The 17,256-nt window shown below is 35.9% G+C and overlaps 1 protein-coding gene across 1 annotated transcript in view; it reads left to right on the top strand.

Annotated features, from left to right (window-relative positions):
- The window catches only part of fam135b (family with sequence similarity 135 member B), an 86,899-nt gene extending 76,662 nt beyond the window's left edge, over positions 1-10,237 (top strand). Inside the window, exons 14-20 of the mRNA XM_056480516.1 lie at positions 207-373; positions 992-1,083; positions 1,735-1,832; positions 2,620-2,771; positions 3,353-3,463; positions 3,547-3,660; positions 9,453-10,237. Coding sequence (XP_056336491.1) covers positions 207-373; positions 992-1,083; positions 1,735-1,832; positions 2,620-2,771; positions 3,353-3,463; positions 3,547-3,660; positions 9,453-9,658 — 940 coding nt within the window. The 3' untranslated portion in view covers positions 9,659-10,237. The remainder of the gene's footprint in view (positions 1-206; positions 374-991; positions 1,084-1,734; positions 1,833-2,619; positions 2,772-3,352; positions 3,464-3,546; positions 3,661-9,452) is intronic.
- The last annotated feature ends 7,019 nt before the right edge of the window (positions 10,238-17,256 follow it).

Below are 17,256 nucleotides of genomic sequence, written 5' to 3' on the forward strand. Positions count from 1 at the left end.
ACAAGTCGCTGTATTATTAATGTGTGGTTGGTCAGGACGTTTATAGAGCTCGGGCTAACAGGATCTAGACTGGACACCCAGAACTAGGTGAAACTTCCAACCAAAAAGCACTCCATTCAGCCAATCAGAGCAAATGGTAACCAGCTTGAAATTACTTAAATGTACAATTCACTATATTATTAATGTTTTTCACTGTCGTCTGCTAGCTTCTTTAAGGCAAAAGAAGCCCTGCTGAGGGAGCTGGTTTTCAGGGGCACTCTCTACAGTGATCTGCCTAACCTTGCCTCTGAACATCCCTATTTTCCACCTGAAGAAGACGACACAGAGTTTGAGGATGGGATACACCTGGTGGTGTGTGTCCATGGACTTGATGGTAAATGCTTCAACCTTGAAAAAACTGTTTGGATTTATAGAAATATGCTAAAATTCTCAGATTATCTACAGTATAGGTCCAAAACTCGATTCCTGGAGGGTCGCAGCTCTGCAGTTTTGCTCCAACCCTAATCAAACAGCTGATGCAACTAATCAAGGTGTTCAAGACTAGAGACTATGATGCTGCAGTCACACTAGAAATTGAGTGTGCGAAATTCTGTTGTGTGACACTGCGGAAAGGGGCGGGATTAAACAAGATGATTAGACATAAAAAAATCTTCCATGTTTTAAAATTCTGTCCAAAGAGGTCATGTTTTGATCTTCAATTGGTCTCACACAATCATGTGATGTGATTTTATTAGGTCAGAGTTCAGCAAGCTAGAACTTTCCAATGCAGCGAACTGCGAAACTTGTCGCACGAGCATGTGTTTCCGGTCTGACGCATTCACGTGCATATGAATGGAAGTCTATGGGGAGAAAAGTGCATTGTGACCGCAGCTTTAGGCAGGTGTGAGTTGGAGCTGGTTGGAGCTAAACTATGCAGAGCTGCGGCCCTCCAGGAATTGAGTTTGAGACCATTGATCCACAGTAAACTGTTTATCTTGTTTGTTGTCACCAGGTAACAGCGCAGATCTGCGGTTGGTCAAGACATTTGTAGAGCTCGGGTTGCCAGGATCTAGGCTGGACTTCCTCATGTCAGAACGCAACCAGGTGATCATCCAACCAATCAGTACACTTGCTAAACTCCATTCAGCCAATCAGAGCAATGACAGGTTGATGGTTAGATCAGAATGCATCTTACAAAGAAAAACCTATAGAATGATTGGCTACTGAGAAGACTTTGGACCAAAAAAAACAAACAAAAAAAAAACCAAGGGACAAAATATAAAAAAACAAAGTATAGACCATTATTACAGTATAAAACTAGTTAACTTCAGTGAATGGTCAATTGAATGCATGAATGAATGGTAATGATCAATGAGCAATTAATGTCAATTCATAAAATAGATAAACAAATAAATACAATAAGGATTCCGACAATCAGTGAAATGTGAAGTCCATTTAAAAGTCTGAAAATTAGGTAAAATCTAATAATCTGTAGCTAATTTTCCTCTCAGTATTTCATTATTATTATAATTATTATTATTATTTTTATTATTATTATTATTACTATTCATAACATAAATATTTCAGTAAAGTACAATTACAACTTCAGACCAGTTGACACCACAACTACTCATAGCAACCAATGAGAAAGCGCCATCCCCTCAACAACCAATCAGATCTTTCTTATGGTTTCTAATTCTGTTTCAAGTCTGATCGGCATTCTGATGACATTCTCTCATCTTCTTTTTTTCCCAGACAGACACGTTTGCAGATTTTGACACCATGACTGACAGACTTCTGGATGAAATCATTCAGCACATCCAGCTGTATAACCTCACTATCCACCGCATCAGGTACCACTTTACCTCATTCAACACATGTAAAACTCACCATCATACAAATATTTACATCTGTGATTCCAAGAACATTTCAAACTAACATTACTGACCTGGTTGTAGAGATTCATTATCAGGCAGATTGCATTTAAAAGACCAGCAAAACCATTGTAACCAGCCCAAGATTGACACTGTGACTTTTTAAACATATGATCCCACCGTGTGCCAAGCAGTGTGCAGACAAATACAAGTGACAGACTAGTGCTCCCTCTTGTGGATATATAATGATGTAAAATCTGCCACACTTCAGAGTAATCTTGTTACAAGACTTATTATTTTTGTCTTTACATATGAATATTTAGTAAACGTATGACAAATATATGATCTTCATTTGTTGTTTGGTACAGAATTGTCTAGATTTTCCTTCACGTGTTTTATTTTGAATAAGTATAGCTGAGGGATGTGTTTTAACCTGGTCTTGTTGCCACAAGATGGCGGTAGAACAAAATGTTAGTGATTCTGCAGAAATAAAATCTAGTCATACTGTGAAAAACGTAACAAATGTTTCTACAAGTTAATTTAAATCGTTTTAATGTGTGAAATCTTAATTTTATTCACCCTGTAAGCTTTTTAAATAAAATTCACACTCTTTGTTCCTTCTCTGAAGTCTAAAATGGTCAAATCAAAAGTTAGACGAGTCTAATTAAAGAATTAAAAATGGCGTACATCTCATTAAAATCTGATTCTCATTTACTGTAGCACACTTATTTGAGTGAAATTCAATGTCTGCCTTTTCTTTTTGCAGTTTTATCGGACACTCTTTGGGGAATGTCATCATTCGTTCTGTCCTGACCCGACCCAGATTCCGCTGTTACCTCTGTAAACTCCACACCTTCCTATCTCTGTCTGGTCCCCACCTGGGAACACTGTATAATAACAGCACACTGGTCAGCACAGGTACTGATATACTGCACATCATCATTAAATCTATACTTTTATTCATTAAAGTAATCAAAAGTGACAGTGAAAAACATTCATAAAGTTACAATAGGCTTAAAATAAGTGGTTATTTAGATCTTTCAATTGATCAAAGAATTATTTTTACAAATATTTCTTGAACATGGTTCAAAGTGACACTGAATAATGTCATAGGAATTAATTACATGGATGTGTTACATGTGTGTTACAATGTGTTACATTAATTACATGTAATGTTATGTGTATTTATATAGCATATGTATCGTGTATGGCCATAAACTCAAAGCGCTTTACAATTATGAGGGGGTCTCTCGACGACACCACCAGTCTGCAGCATCCACTTGTTAATATTGTTGATATTGAACATAAAAATGCAACCTTAGTGAGCACAAGAGACTTTTTAAAAAATTATTTAAACATCTTACCAACTCCAAGCATACAAACAGTATTGTATATTAAGTATGAAGTCAGTATGGACCATCAGGGTTTGCCAAACGGAATTATTAACTAACCTTCATGCCATTCTAAATTAATCTGAATTTCTGTTGTTGTTCTTTTAGGTCTGTGGCTAATGCAGAAACTGAAGAAGTCTGGCTCTCTGCTGCAGCTCACGTTCAGAGATCACACCGACCCACGACAGACCTTCCTCTACACGCTCAGCAAAAAACCAGGTACAGACACTTGAATAAATAGGCAAGGGTGAACACAATCACATATACATAAACATCCATGTTTTCTTACTGTCTTTGTCCAGGCCTGCAGTTCTTCAAGAATGTGGTCTTGGTGGCCTCACCACAGGACAGATATGTGCCCTTTCACTCGGCCCGAATTGAAATGTGCCGGACAGCCCTTAAAGACAGAACCACAGGTCTGTTAGCTCCCTCATAGCAACCAGCAGGAACACCCTGGCAATGTTTTAAAAACCACTCCAATGACCATATAATATTTTTAACCTGGCAATGACATACTACTGCTCTAGCAACCAACAGGAACACCCAGACAATGTACTAAAAAAAACACTCACAACAATACCTTTGCCCTATCCAATAACTAGCAACCCTAGCAACCAAATGAAATTGGCTATGATCAGTCGCTTCAGCTAATCCTTTAATATTTACATTTAAAAATAGAAACATCAGAGCAACTAGCAGGCATGTCCTTTAGCATTCTAGCAATCCATCAGGACAATCTAGACAACACCGCAACACCCTAGCAACCAAATGGAATATTGCATGATGACTTGCTTTAATATTTACATTTTCAAATGAGGGTTCATTCTGCTGATGTTACCCGTTATTAAAAAAAAAAAGAAATAAGTAAGTATAATTTATACATTTTACATCTAAATTTAAAATTAGCATAGCAACCCCAGCGATTTTATCAAATAAAAGATTTTTCTAGAGTCATCCACCATAATTTTGTGGCTCAAACGTATCGGTTCAAGCACCGTTTTGGCACCGTAAGTAAAGTATCGATTTAGCAGCAGTATCGAAATAACCCCAAACGATACCCAACCCTACCTGCTATTCACTTTCGTTCGCTATAGCCCACCAACCTGGGGCCTCATGTATCAACGCTGCGTACGCACAAAAACTTTGCATATGCCAGATTTCACTCTCACGTTTGGATTTACTAACGATGAAATTAACGTGAGAATGTGCTTTGGTCCAACTTCATTTCTGGCATACGTGCGCTTCTTGTGTGTATTTGTTTTATTTCCATTGGCGACTCCTAGAGGCAATTGTGTTAAATTGTACACTACAAAGTATCTTTGAGCCGTGCAATGGCAGCTGTATGGGACGGGATCATCCGCATGTCTAGCAGGTATATAAGGTTTCCATACCATGCAGTTGACCAGCCAAACATTAATGCGCAGTTTGCAACGATCGCCGATTTTCCCAATGAAATCAGAGCGATCGACTACACGCACATTGCTATAAAGGCGCCATCTGAAGATGAATTTGCATACGTGAATTGGAAACATTTCTATTTAATAAATGTGCAAATAATATGTGACGCTCAAATGCGCTTAACATAATACACACTTATTAATGAATCCTACTTGTCTTCCTCGTGATGAAGAGTTGGCAAAATCTGATATCTAATGGGGGATGCTGGATTCGAACCGGGTTCATGATCAATCATGTCAAAACATGTTGCCACGCGATTTACGGGCTACGCTACTCACGCTGCTGTTCACTGCTCTCTTTAGTTATGTTGTCTCTGTCAATCAAACGGGCGGGAATCACTCAACTAGCTCATTCCAACGAGAAGTGCTATTTGCACTTAGCCTAAATAGACACTACAAATTATTACACTTTTACATCGCGTTTCTTTTTGCGTTAACCGCGTCAGCTAAACTCCCCCACTCTATTTTTTTTCTTTTGTAATTAATTCTGGATGACAAACTTGCAAATAACACCGTTTTCTCCGGTCTACCTCCCAAAAGGAGCACCTCCAATTCAAAATCTGTTCAAAGTTTCTCTTTTTGCTTGCTTTTGCCATTGCTTTTTCCAAAGTAGAGTCATTACCATATTTATTAGGGGGAGGAGGCAGGGAGGGGTTTTGTGCTCGTGCATGTGTGCTCAGTTTCACGTTAATTCGGATGTACAAAGAGAATATGCATGGGATTCCGCGTACGCAGTGTTTCATACATCTGAATTTTTTACTGCGGATGCAATGCTTTAGTATGAATTCAACGCAAGTCTTCGTACATGTGGCCCCTGGTCTTTACTTTCGTTCGCTACATCCAATTCCCCCCTCTTTAGTTTTATCCACGAGCCCCCCACACCGTTAGCGAGCCCCCACCAAAACACCCCTCCCCCGCTCTTCACTTTCTTCCACAACACCCCCTACCCCCGCTCTTACCTTTTGTCCAGGACAACATTGAAATGTTATCATAGGGCCCATACTATCAAGTAGCGCCCCTGCTGAAACCAACAACCACAAAATAACACTCGACCAACATGGTGAAAAAAACCCAATGACCACATTGTAACACCCTAACAAATAGCAACCAAATGTAATACCCTGGCGACATGCTGAAACCAACTCAACAACCACATAGCAAAACCCTAACAACCAACTGTAACACGCTGGCATCATAACTCCTATTAGGTTCTCAGTGTCTCCCATTAGCCACACATCACTCAGCCAGCGGTGTGGATGAGGCGTCACAGGAAGAGAGGAAGTTAAAGAGAGCGCTTTTCATTTTATTAGACTGTCACTTCTGAGAGTGGCGTGCGTTCTGTGACAGCTATTTTTCTCTTGGTTTGAGAGAAGAGAGAGAGAGATTAGAGACTTCAGCCTCTTTGTGAAAGCCAATGTGACAGAGAGAGCTAAGGATACACACTGTGAGTTGTCACTCACACACATATACTTGTATACATGGTTTACAGGGACACTCCATAGGCTTATTGTATGGCCCTACCCCAAAACCCAATCCTCACATGAAAAATTTGAATATTTCATTTCAAAAGACCTCGTTAAGTATGGGTTTTTACGTTATTGTTATGAAACTGTAAGGACACGAGGTGAAAGCATCTATTAAAACCATTTTAATAGAGGACAACTGAGTCTTACACATGTCATTATACAACTTTGTTTCCCCCTGTAAAACACATAAACCTGTACCCACACACACACACAGTCTATGATCATATAAAACAATAGTGGATGCCAAGAAATAGAGACTGTGTCTGTAAATGAATGAATAACTATGGTTAATGTAAAGCTGCACACAGTGAGAAATGCACAGAGCTCGTCAATATGGAACGTATCAATCAGATTGGTGCTGTAGGCTTTTCTAGATGTTGTGTGGACAGGTCTTGATCAATCCACTGAGAGATGAAGCATGTTTGAAGTTCACAGGAACTTACACCAGTCAATGTTTTTGCAGAATTTGAAAGGTTTATGCATCAAATCTGTGAAAAATATGAAAAACTGCTATGTATTTATAGTTGAAGTCAGAACTATTAGCTCCCCTTTGATTTTTTTTTCTTTTTTAAATATTTCCCAAATGATGTTTAACAGAGCAAGGAAATTTTCACAGTATGTCTGATAATATTATTTCTTCTGGAGAAAGTCTTATTTGTTTTATTTCGGCTAGAATAAAAGCAGTTTTTAATTTTTTAAACACCTTTTTAAGGTCAAAATTATTAGCCCCTTTAAGCTATATTTTTTTTCCGACAGTCTACAGAACAAACCATTGTTATACAATATCTTGCCTAATTACCCTAACCTGCCTAGTTAACCTAATTAACCTTGTTAAGCCTTTAAATATCACTTTAAGCTGTATAGAAGTGTCTTGAAAAATATCTAGTCAAATATTATTTACTGTCATCATGGAAAGAATAAAATAAATCAGTTATTAGAGTTATTAAAACTATTATGTTTAGAAATGTGTTGGAAAAAAAATCTTCTCTTCGTTAAACAGAAATTGGGGAAAAAATAAACAGGGGGCTAATAATTCTGACTTCAACTGTATGTAGGGCTTAAGATTATCCTAGTTTACTAATAGCTATTAATTAGGTGTTTAAATTCATTAAACACCTAATTTAGAAATAATATATAATTGTATTAAATAAATAAACAAATAAACAAACAAACAAACAAACAAATAAATAAATAAATAAATAAATAAATAAATAAATAAATAAATAAATAAATAAATAAATAAATAAATAAATAAAATAAAAATTAAAAAAGGGTAATTTTAATTAAGTAAAAGTAATTTGTTCTTGTGATGACATCCTGTGATAAATTATAAAAATGCGGATTTGGTGCTCAAGAAGCTTTTTAAAATTTATTATTAATGTTCTTTTTCTCCATTAAGATCAAATAAAAAAAGTTTTCTCTGGCAAGAAGTGTAATATTTTCTTATATATTTGTCAATTTTGATCCATTTAAAGCATTCTTGCTGAAATAAAATCATATTTCTTAAAAAACAGTAATAAAATAAAACAAAATTAAATAATAAAAAGAAAATATAATAAAAATCTAAATATTTACAGATGAATATGGGTCAAAGACGAGACGTCCCATGTTGGGGTCTCCATCAGATAAAATATGCAAAAATGTATTAACTTAAAGAACCCAAATACCAGTAAAATGATGTTCCTTGTCACCAAGTTTAACAGATATTGCTCCCTCCATTCGGTTTAAAGCTGATTTATATTTCTGCGTCAAGCACACGCGTATGGTCAGGCGCAGCCGCACAGCCCTCGCCGTGGCTGACGCCAACACTGACGCGCACCTCTCAAAAAAAATGGAACTACACATCGCAACAACGCGTAGTGCAAGCTCTGTGATTGGTCAGCTTGGTAGCTGTGATGAGTGTGGGCGGTGCTGATAGCCGCAAGCCCGATGGAGTAAGTGTTTACAAATATTGAGTCCCGTGAAGGAGCTCCGGATGGAAACTTTTGTTTTGTGTTTAACTTATGATTAAAGTCGTTGCACGTCTGCCGGTTTCCACCTCCAAATGAGCAAGATTTAGCTGCTTGTACATTAAGGTAGCATTCAGAAAAAACGAAACACCCGCGAAGAAACTCGACACAGAGGAACATAAAAACCTACTGTCAGCTAGCATTTAAGAAGTGTTATTGCAGAGCAACACAAACAGCATGCAGAAGTATAAATGCATGACTACACACAAGGCAGGCTCCATGGCTCATGCCGATCACTCGACGCAGAAGTATAAATCAGCCTTTATTCCCTTTATTCAGGGGTTACCCAGCATAATGAACTGCTAGTTACTCTGACATAAGTTTTACAAGCAGATGCCCTTTCTAGATATGTACAAAATACAATTATTCGTATTCTTAACTTTGCATATTAAATATTCAAAAGAATTTGTGATCCCTAAATTATTATACACTAAATGTTTTGTGTATATTTAAAACAAAATAAAAAATTCTTGCTGAGAAATGGGTAAATCCCAGGGTGCGAATTACAGGGGGGTTGGGGGGGGGGGGTGTCAGACCCCCTTAATTAAATGCTTGATCCTCCCTGAAGGCATCAAAACAAGATGTATGGGGGGTCTGCCATTTAATAGTTAAGAAATAGTTTGCTCTGATCTGTATCTTTAATAATATTAATAATTAAAATAATAGATAACTTAAATATACTTTTGACCACCCCTGTAATGGACCATACCATTGTGAATGAATGTTTGTGGCAAAAAATATTAATTTAGCCATTTGAAACCGGCAAATCTAGAGCACTAACCCGACAGCTTAAGTGTTCACAAAACATGTTTCTTGTAAAATAGGCTTTTGTATGGTAGGTGTGCATAAAACTAGATTCATAGTATTGTATTTATCATACACTTGCTTGCACATGGAAGTTACACAGTAAAATAAAAAATATGTTCAGTCTTTCATGGTCATCCATTAATAGATATATTTAATATCACAAATGTCATTGCTATCCACTCAATATCCATCAAAACACTAAAAACATAACAAGTTTGATTGATAAATTAGATGTAATTGAATTAAATATATAAATTTGGTTCACTAAGGTATATTACCGAACATAATTGGAAAACTTGACCCCACAAAAAAAACAAAATCCAATTAAAATTATTAAAAATGAGACATTTTTATGCATAGGAAGAATAAAAAACGTGTAATAAATAATGTGTGTTTGCTTCTCTAACAGGTCCAGTATACACAGAGATGATCAATAACTTACTCCAGCCACTTCTAAGTGCTCCAAACTGTCGTCTGATCCGACAGAACGTGTTTCACGCGTTGCCAAACACCGCAAACACACTGATCGGCCGCGCAGCTCACATCGCTGTGCTCGACTCCGAACTCTTCCTGGAGAAGTTCCTTTTGGTGGCCGGACTCAATTACTTCAAGTAGATGACATCAGGCTTCGAGTTCTGCAGGAGAGCCAATCAGAGAACACGGTACATCAGCGTTTCATTTCAGAGTTATATATTTTTTTTTGACAAAAAATTTGGACGCAAAGAAAAAAAAAAAGAAAAGCAATTTGAAGATTCATACTGTGAATCGGAATACATGTAATGTAAAATCTGTACAGGAAGAACATTGTATATTATCAAAAAAAAATAGAGGAAACTGACCTGCTGGAGCTCGCCTTAACGAAGCTTTACGACGTAGTATCTTTAACGTTGAATAATTGTAACTGGAGCGTTAATCATTTGTATGTAAATTCGGTGTGTATATGATGTCGTTACGACGGAATTTTGGTTCTTCATTCCCTCCAGTCACCGAGCTTTATATCTACTGCGCCGTTCGTAACTTGAAGAGGTCAATATCACTGGAGATCAATACTTGAAATTATACTTGGTGTTTGAGTTTTCGCTTAATCAGTGTTTTCATGTTTCTTTTTACCGACTCATTCTAACTTATCGTTTGTGTTAGGGCTGCACTGTTGAATATTGCGATAAAGATTTTTCGATATCACATTTCCCTAGAAAAAAAAATCCATTTTTGTTTATTTATTTAAAATAAACAGGTAAAAGATATAGCTGAAGTCAAAATTATTAACCCTCCTGTGATTTTTTTTTTTACATTTTTTTTCTTTACATTTTTAAAAAAAAATTATTTATTTATTTTTTAATTTAATTTTTTTTTCTTTATTTATTTATTTTTTTTCAAATATTTTCCAAATGATGCTTAACAGAGCAATGATTTTTTCACAGTATTTCCTACAATATTTTTCCTTCTGGAGAAAATCTTATTTGTTTTATTTTGGCTAGAATGAAAGCAGTTTTGAATTTTTTAAAAATATTAAATACATTTTTTTTAAATAGCAATATTATTAGCCCCCTTAAGCAATATTTTTTGATTATCTACAGAACAAACTATCATTATACAATGGTTTGCCTAATTAACTTACCTACTTAATCTAACCTAGTTAAGCCTTTAAATGTCACTTTAAGCTGAATACTAGTATCTTGAAAAATATCAAGTCAAATATTATGTACTTTCATCATGGCAAAGATAAAACAAATCAGATATTAGAAATGAGTTATTAAAACAATTATGTTTAGAGATCTGTTGAAAAAAAAAAACTTTTTATTAAATAGGAATTTGGGGAAAAAGATATACAGGCGGCTAATAATTCTGGGTTCACATTTTAGCCAATAGCAGAGCAGCAACTACTGGGGAGGCGGGGCTAAAGATAATAATGCCCCATATAAACTGCCAATGCATAAAATAAATGAAATTTATCACAAATGTCTGTCATACGTGTATTTGCACATACAATTATCGCAATAAGGATATATTGTGCAGCCCTAGTGTGTTTCAGCTGTTTCAAGTTGTGAAGTGAGAATCTCACTGTGAAATAAGCCAAATCCATCATGTTTTTTACATATGGCGGTAGAACTCATTGTCTTTTTCCACTGTAAACGGGTTCATATACTGTAAGCGAACGCGATCTGAATGTGTTTACCATTTCAGCCTTAACTACAGTATGACAGAGTATTTCTTTCGTTGATTCACTTGATAGGAATCGTTCACTAAACGAGCCATCCATCCACTCACTCACTGTGTCGTAGCAGTTCGTTTTTCTTCCATCAAACACAAGAGTACAGCATTGTAGAGCTCCAAATACAGTGGGGTATGAAGTGATGACTCAATCAGTCATTATGAAAAATGTTGATTTTTTTTAAAACTCTTTTGCTGCTGATTGATCGTTACAGTGGAGCTGCGCTTCGGTGGATTTGCTCTTCAGTGTTTGGACTTTCAGCAGTGAAATTTAAACCACACTGAACTAAACTAAACTGAACTCCAACTCGGAAATCTGGACTTTACTAGACCTATGTTAAGCGGCTTTGACACAATCTATATTGTGAAAAGCGCTATATAAATAAACATTCATTCATCCATGCATCAATGGATATTTCCTTTTAAATTAAAGCATTTTAAGGTCATCGCTACATTTTCCAGTTTGTATGGGTTTTTGGATAAAACTGTCATCAGCTTGATCAACGAAAATGTCTAAATAAGTATTGAACACGTCATGTTTTTCCTGGGAATAATATTTCTAAAGGAGCTGTTGACATGCGATTGAACAAGCTTTTGGTAACAAATCTGAAAAAAAATTATGAATAATAAGAATGAAATGACACAAGGAGAAACTACTGAAACGTATTTACCACTTTATATGAAAGGCTTTTTTGGTGATGGCAGCTTAACGACACCTCTCGTGTGGATAATGAAGTCATATGTTTTGCTCAGGTGTGAGTTTTTCACAGACTTCAACAGAATGTAAAAATCTTGATGGTTCTGTGGGTCTCCTCTATCAAATCTGAGCTTTATTTTGTATTTTTATATTGGATTCAAGTCAGGTGATTGGTTGGGCCATTCTGCAGATTGATTTTCTTTCTCCTAAAGCATTTGAGAGTTTCCTTGGTTATGTTTTGGATCATTGTCTTGCTGAAATGTCCACCCTGGTTTCATCTTCATCCTCCTGCTAATGTAGATGTTGGACTGAAGCAGCTGATATTCATTTACAATGAGATGCAGAGGGTTGCTAAAGATCTACTGAGAGATTTCAGCTGCTGTCTGGGCTTTCCATACCTTTCTACACCTCTCTTTCTTCATGTGTTCAATACTTTTTTCCTGCATCATTTTATGACACATTTATAAAATAATTAGATTTGTTTTCTTTGCATATTTGGATTTCTTTGGTTGCTATCAAAATCCTGTGAAACTTTCAAGTCAACAGCACCTTTAGAAAAATGTTTTCTGAGAAAAATGGTGACGTGTTCAATGTTTATTTCCCCTGCTGTATGAGAAACCCATTTTTTGTGAAACCCTATTTTGCTTCAAGAGCACGTTTGACTGTAAATTGAGATCAAGTGTCTCAATGTGATTGCGGTTGTTTCCCTTTTGTGTTTGATTTACATTGTTTTTTTTGCTAATGGTTGACTATGTGTGTGCGCAATGTGAAATGAACGAAACTGTTTAAATCCCCACGCCCTTGTGTTAACATGACACTGTTTTTGCTCTTTTCTGAAAATCCTCTCCATTTTACCATGTCATATTTCCTACACTAATATTCATATGAAACAGTTATATAATCAATCATAATTATAAAAATGCATTTCATAATGTACTTTAAAAAAAAATTCATTTAAAGCATTTTATCATACAAAATTTCCTTTGTTGAGATAGCAAATCAGGGCTATTCCACCAAAAATATTAATTTCATCACTTTTTTAAGTTAAATTAGGTATTTAGTTTTCTAAAAAATATGTAAAAACATATTTTTTTGTTGTTATTGATTTAGGATTTTTTTACTCTTCTGAAAACCGTTAGCAACTATTTGTGTGCTCATTGTGAAATGAACGAAACGGTTTAAATTCCCATGTCCTTGTGTTAACATGACAATGTTTTTGCTCTTTTCTGATACATTTTACCACATCTTGTCTCGTTTACCCTACTGATATACATAAGAAACAGTTCTGTAATCAAACATAATTATTAACATTTGATTTTTATAATGTACTTAACAAAATGTGTCGTTTACAGCATTTTATAATCCTTTTTGCAAAATTATTAATTTCTTCACTTTTTAAGGTTAAACCATTAGTATTGAGCTGTCAAATATTAAAAAACACGTCTAAAACATGACATTTTGTTATGTTCATATACATATAAGTGTATATGAAGCATATCTTATAAAACCAACACATTCTCACGGCAATTCGTAACTTTTTGATTCAGTGGCTAATTCGTACGAATTCGTATGATCTAATTCGTACAATTTAGTACGATTTGCTCATCCCCCAATGATGGTTGGGTTTAGGGGTGGGGTTAGGTGCCACGCCTCCTTTTTAAAATCATACAATTACGTACGACTGAACTTGTACGAATTCGTACGAATTAGCCACTAAACTGACAAAACGTAAAATACTTATGTTTTCCCGTGAGATCAGGCTGTATAAAACACATCAGTTTAACTCCGTGTTGGCAAAACATCTATATGTAATAGATTTTTTAAAATGTAGCCCATTTAATTTTAATCACATTTTTTCAAATATCTACAGTATCTGATCAGGCTAACGTTACTTGTCTGATTCGTTTTACCACATCTTGTCTTGTTTACCGCACTGATATACATAAGAAACAGTTCTATAATCAATGCATAGAACGGACTTATCTAACGATCGAATATTAAATTCTAATTCAAATGAGTAGTAGGCGAATTCGCACACAGCCTAAGTGTATGAGCATTATGAAATGAACGAAACAGTTTTAATTCCCCTGCCCTTGGGTTAACATGACACTGTTTTGCTCTTTTCTAATCCATTTTACCACATCTCGTCTTGTTTACCGTGCTGATATACATAAGAAACAGTTCCATAATCAATTCTAAGTATTTAAATTAGAATTACTTAAATTAATCAATACTAAATTCTATTTAAAAAATTGTAATTTAAAGCATTTTAAAATACTATTTTTCCTTTGTTGAGATGGCAAATCAGGGCTATTCCACCAAAAATATACATTTCTTCATTTTTAAAGATGGGTATTTAGGTATTTATTGATTTAAGATTTTTTTTACTCTATGAAAATCGTTAGTGTTCGAAATCGCATACTATAAAGTACGTTAAAAACAGTATGCGAGCCGAGTAGTATGTCCGAATTCGATAAATTACGCGAGGAGTACTCGGATGACCTACTACTTTAGGCGAGATTCTGAAGTGCGCATCCGACGCACACTACGCTATCCCACGATGCAATGCAACTGACGCGAGTAGGTCACTTGATCATGAAAAATGGTGGATGTAGTAGGTTTGTAGTACTGTATAGAACGTAGTTAGTGAGTAGTAGGCGATTTCGGACACAGCCTATGTGTATGAGCATTATGAAATGAACGAAACAGTTCAAATTCCCCAGCCCTTGTGTTAACATGACACTGTTTTGCTCTATTCTGATTCATTTTACCACATCATGTCTTGTTTACCGCATTGAATCCTCCTAAAATGCCCCGGATTTGATCTCCTCACTAGCACACATGCTTAGTTTCCCCATAAAAGCTGTTGTTCGGCTGTCTGCTCCTCAAGGTTAACACTTACAAACATCTCATGCAACCACACCTCAGCTTTTCAGCCCCTTCAGCATCTTTTTTAGCTCTTTTGTTTGTCAGCGACTGGCTTCAGATCAGCGCTGCAATGTCAGCACAGTTTTTTTTTTTTTTAGCAGATGCCCTTTCTGTCTCCGCTTAGCTTTTATGTATGTGTCGACTGACGTGTGATTGGTCGCTAAATACGCTGTCATGGTGATTGACACTAATTAAGCCACGCCTCCCCATAGCTGAAGGAGCCATCAGGCATAATAACGGCCCATTACCCATCATGCTCTGCTGCGCCGGGGTCTCGGCGTGCTTGTTTGTTTGTTTGCTGGCTAATGTGGGAGTTTGCTCACACTAGTCAAGCATATTAATTACAGAAAAAGAGCTGGTTTGAAGTGTGAACACTGAGCAAGGGCAAAGGCATATGATTGCGGGCAAAATTACAGCTGAGCAGGTGCTGTTAAAAACACCGTATTTGACTTTCTGCTGTTATATAATCAATCATAATTATTGGAGTTTGTCATAATATGTATATTTTTGGTCATTTGGAGCATTTTATATATATTTTCCCTTTGTTGTGATTGCAAATCAGGGTTTTTTTGCCACAAATATTAATTTAATTACTTAAAAAAATGTTAAAACATTAGTATTGAGTTTTCTAAAAAAAAAACATGTCTGAAAACATGCCATTTTTTGATATTTTCATATACATATTATACAATATATACAAGTGTATATTAAGTATTGGTAAAACATCTAAATTATATACAATTGAAGTCAGAATCATTAGCCCCCCTATTTTTTCCCCAATTTCTAATTACTGATACATTTCTAATAACTGATTTATTTTATCTTTGCCATGATGACAGTAAATAATATTTGACTAGATATGTTTCAAGACACTTCTATACAGCTTAAAGTGACATTTAAAGGCTTAACTAGGTTAATATTTTAACCTAGGTTATACTAGTCAAAATTATTAGCCCCTTTAAGCTATATTTTTTCGATAGTCTACAGCAGTGTTTCCCAACCCTGTTCCTGGAGGCACACCAACAGTACATATTTTGGATGTCTCCCTTATCTGACCCATTCACTTCAGGTTTCGGAGTCTGTTCTAATGTTCTGATGAGTTGATTAGAGAGAGGTTGAAAATGTGTACTGTTGGTGTGCCTTCAGGAACAGGGTTGGGAAACACCGGTCTACAGAACAAACCATCGTTATACAATAACTTGCCTAATTACCCTAACCTGCCCAGATTTGGGATAGTACATGAACAACATTTCATGACTGTAAACTTGTATCCATTGACAACACTCTTCCAGTGTCTTTAGTTTATTAATATCAGTAACAGATGTCAACAACACATAACTCTCATTCAATGATCATGTTTTCAGACATTTAGTAGTAGTTTATTCAACTTACAGCCATTTATTTCCAGCATACGTTTGTGTTTTCATCCAGCTCTGTGTATTAAGCCATGAATGTGAAAACAGATGAAGATGTGTTCACTGTGAGATTGTAACGTGTTCGGTTTGTTTTTTCTCCAATATGTATCTTCACATCTGTGCCAACGATATTCTGACGTTTTTTCTATGTTTGCTTTAATGACTGTATGTGTCCTCTGTAGTAGCTTATGCCCAAATATATAAATAAGTATATATTATGTGTACATTAAGAGATATTACATTATATTATGATCAAATGAAGTACAATAAATAGTATTCTTCTTTTAAAAGTAGACTTTGCCTCTTTGTTTGTTGTTGTGGGATTATTGTTTAATCAGATGTAGCCCATTTTAAAATGGACGAGCTTTATTGACCAATCAGAATTAAGTGTTTAAAACAACCATATAAACACTTGTGAGCTGCTGAGAGGGTGTTAGACTTTCCATGATTGGTTGGATTAAAACAATGTTTCAATAGTTCTGTTAGTACATTTTTACTGTTGCATTGACGTGATTCTCAATTGGTACTAATGGGCTCAAAGTGTGCCAAGAAAATATTCCCCACACCATTACACCACCTCCAGGATGGTTCCATGCTTTCATGGTGTCAAATTCTGACGCTACCATCCGAATGTCGCAGCAGAAATCAAGACTCATCAGACCAGGCAACGCTTTTCCAATCTTCTATTGTCCAGTTTTGGTGAGCCTATGTGATTTGTAGCCTCAGTTTCCTGTTTTTATCTGACAGGAGTGGCGCCTGGTGAGGTCTTCTGCTGCTGTAGCCCACCTGCCTCAAGGTTGGACGTGTTGTGTATTCAGAGATGCTCTTCTGCATACCTCAGTTGTAACAAGTGGCTATTAGAGGTACTGTTGCCTTTCTATCAGCTGGAACCAGTCTGGTCATTCTCCTATGACATCAACAAGGCATTAGCGCCCACAGAACTGCCGCTCACTGGATGTTTT

This window comes from Danio aesculapii, chromosome 19 (assembly GCF_903798145.1).
Source record: "Danio aesculapii chromosome 19, fDanAes4.1, whole genome shotgun sequence".
NCBI lineage: Eukaryota > Metazoa > Chordata > Actinopteri > Cypriniformes > Danionidae > Danio > Danio aesculapii.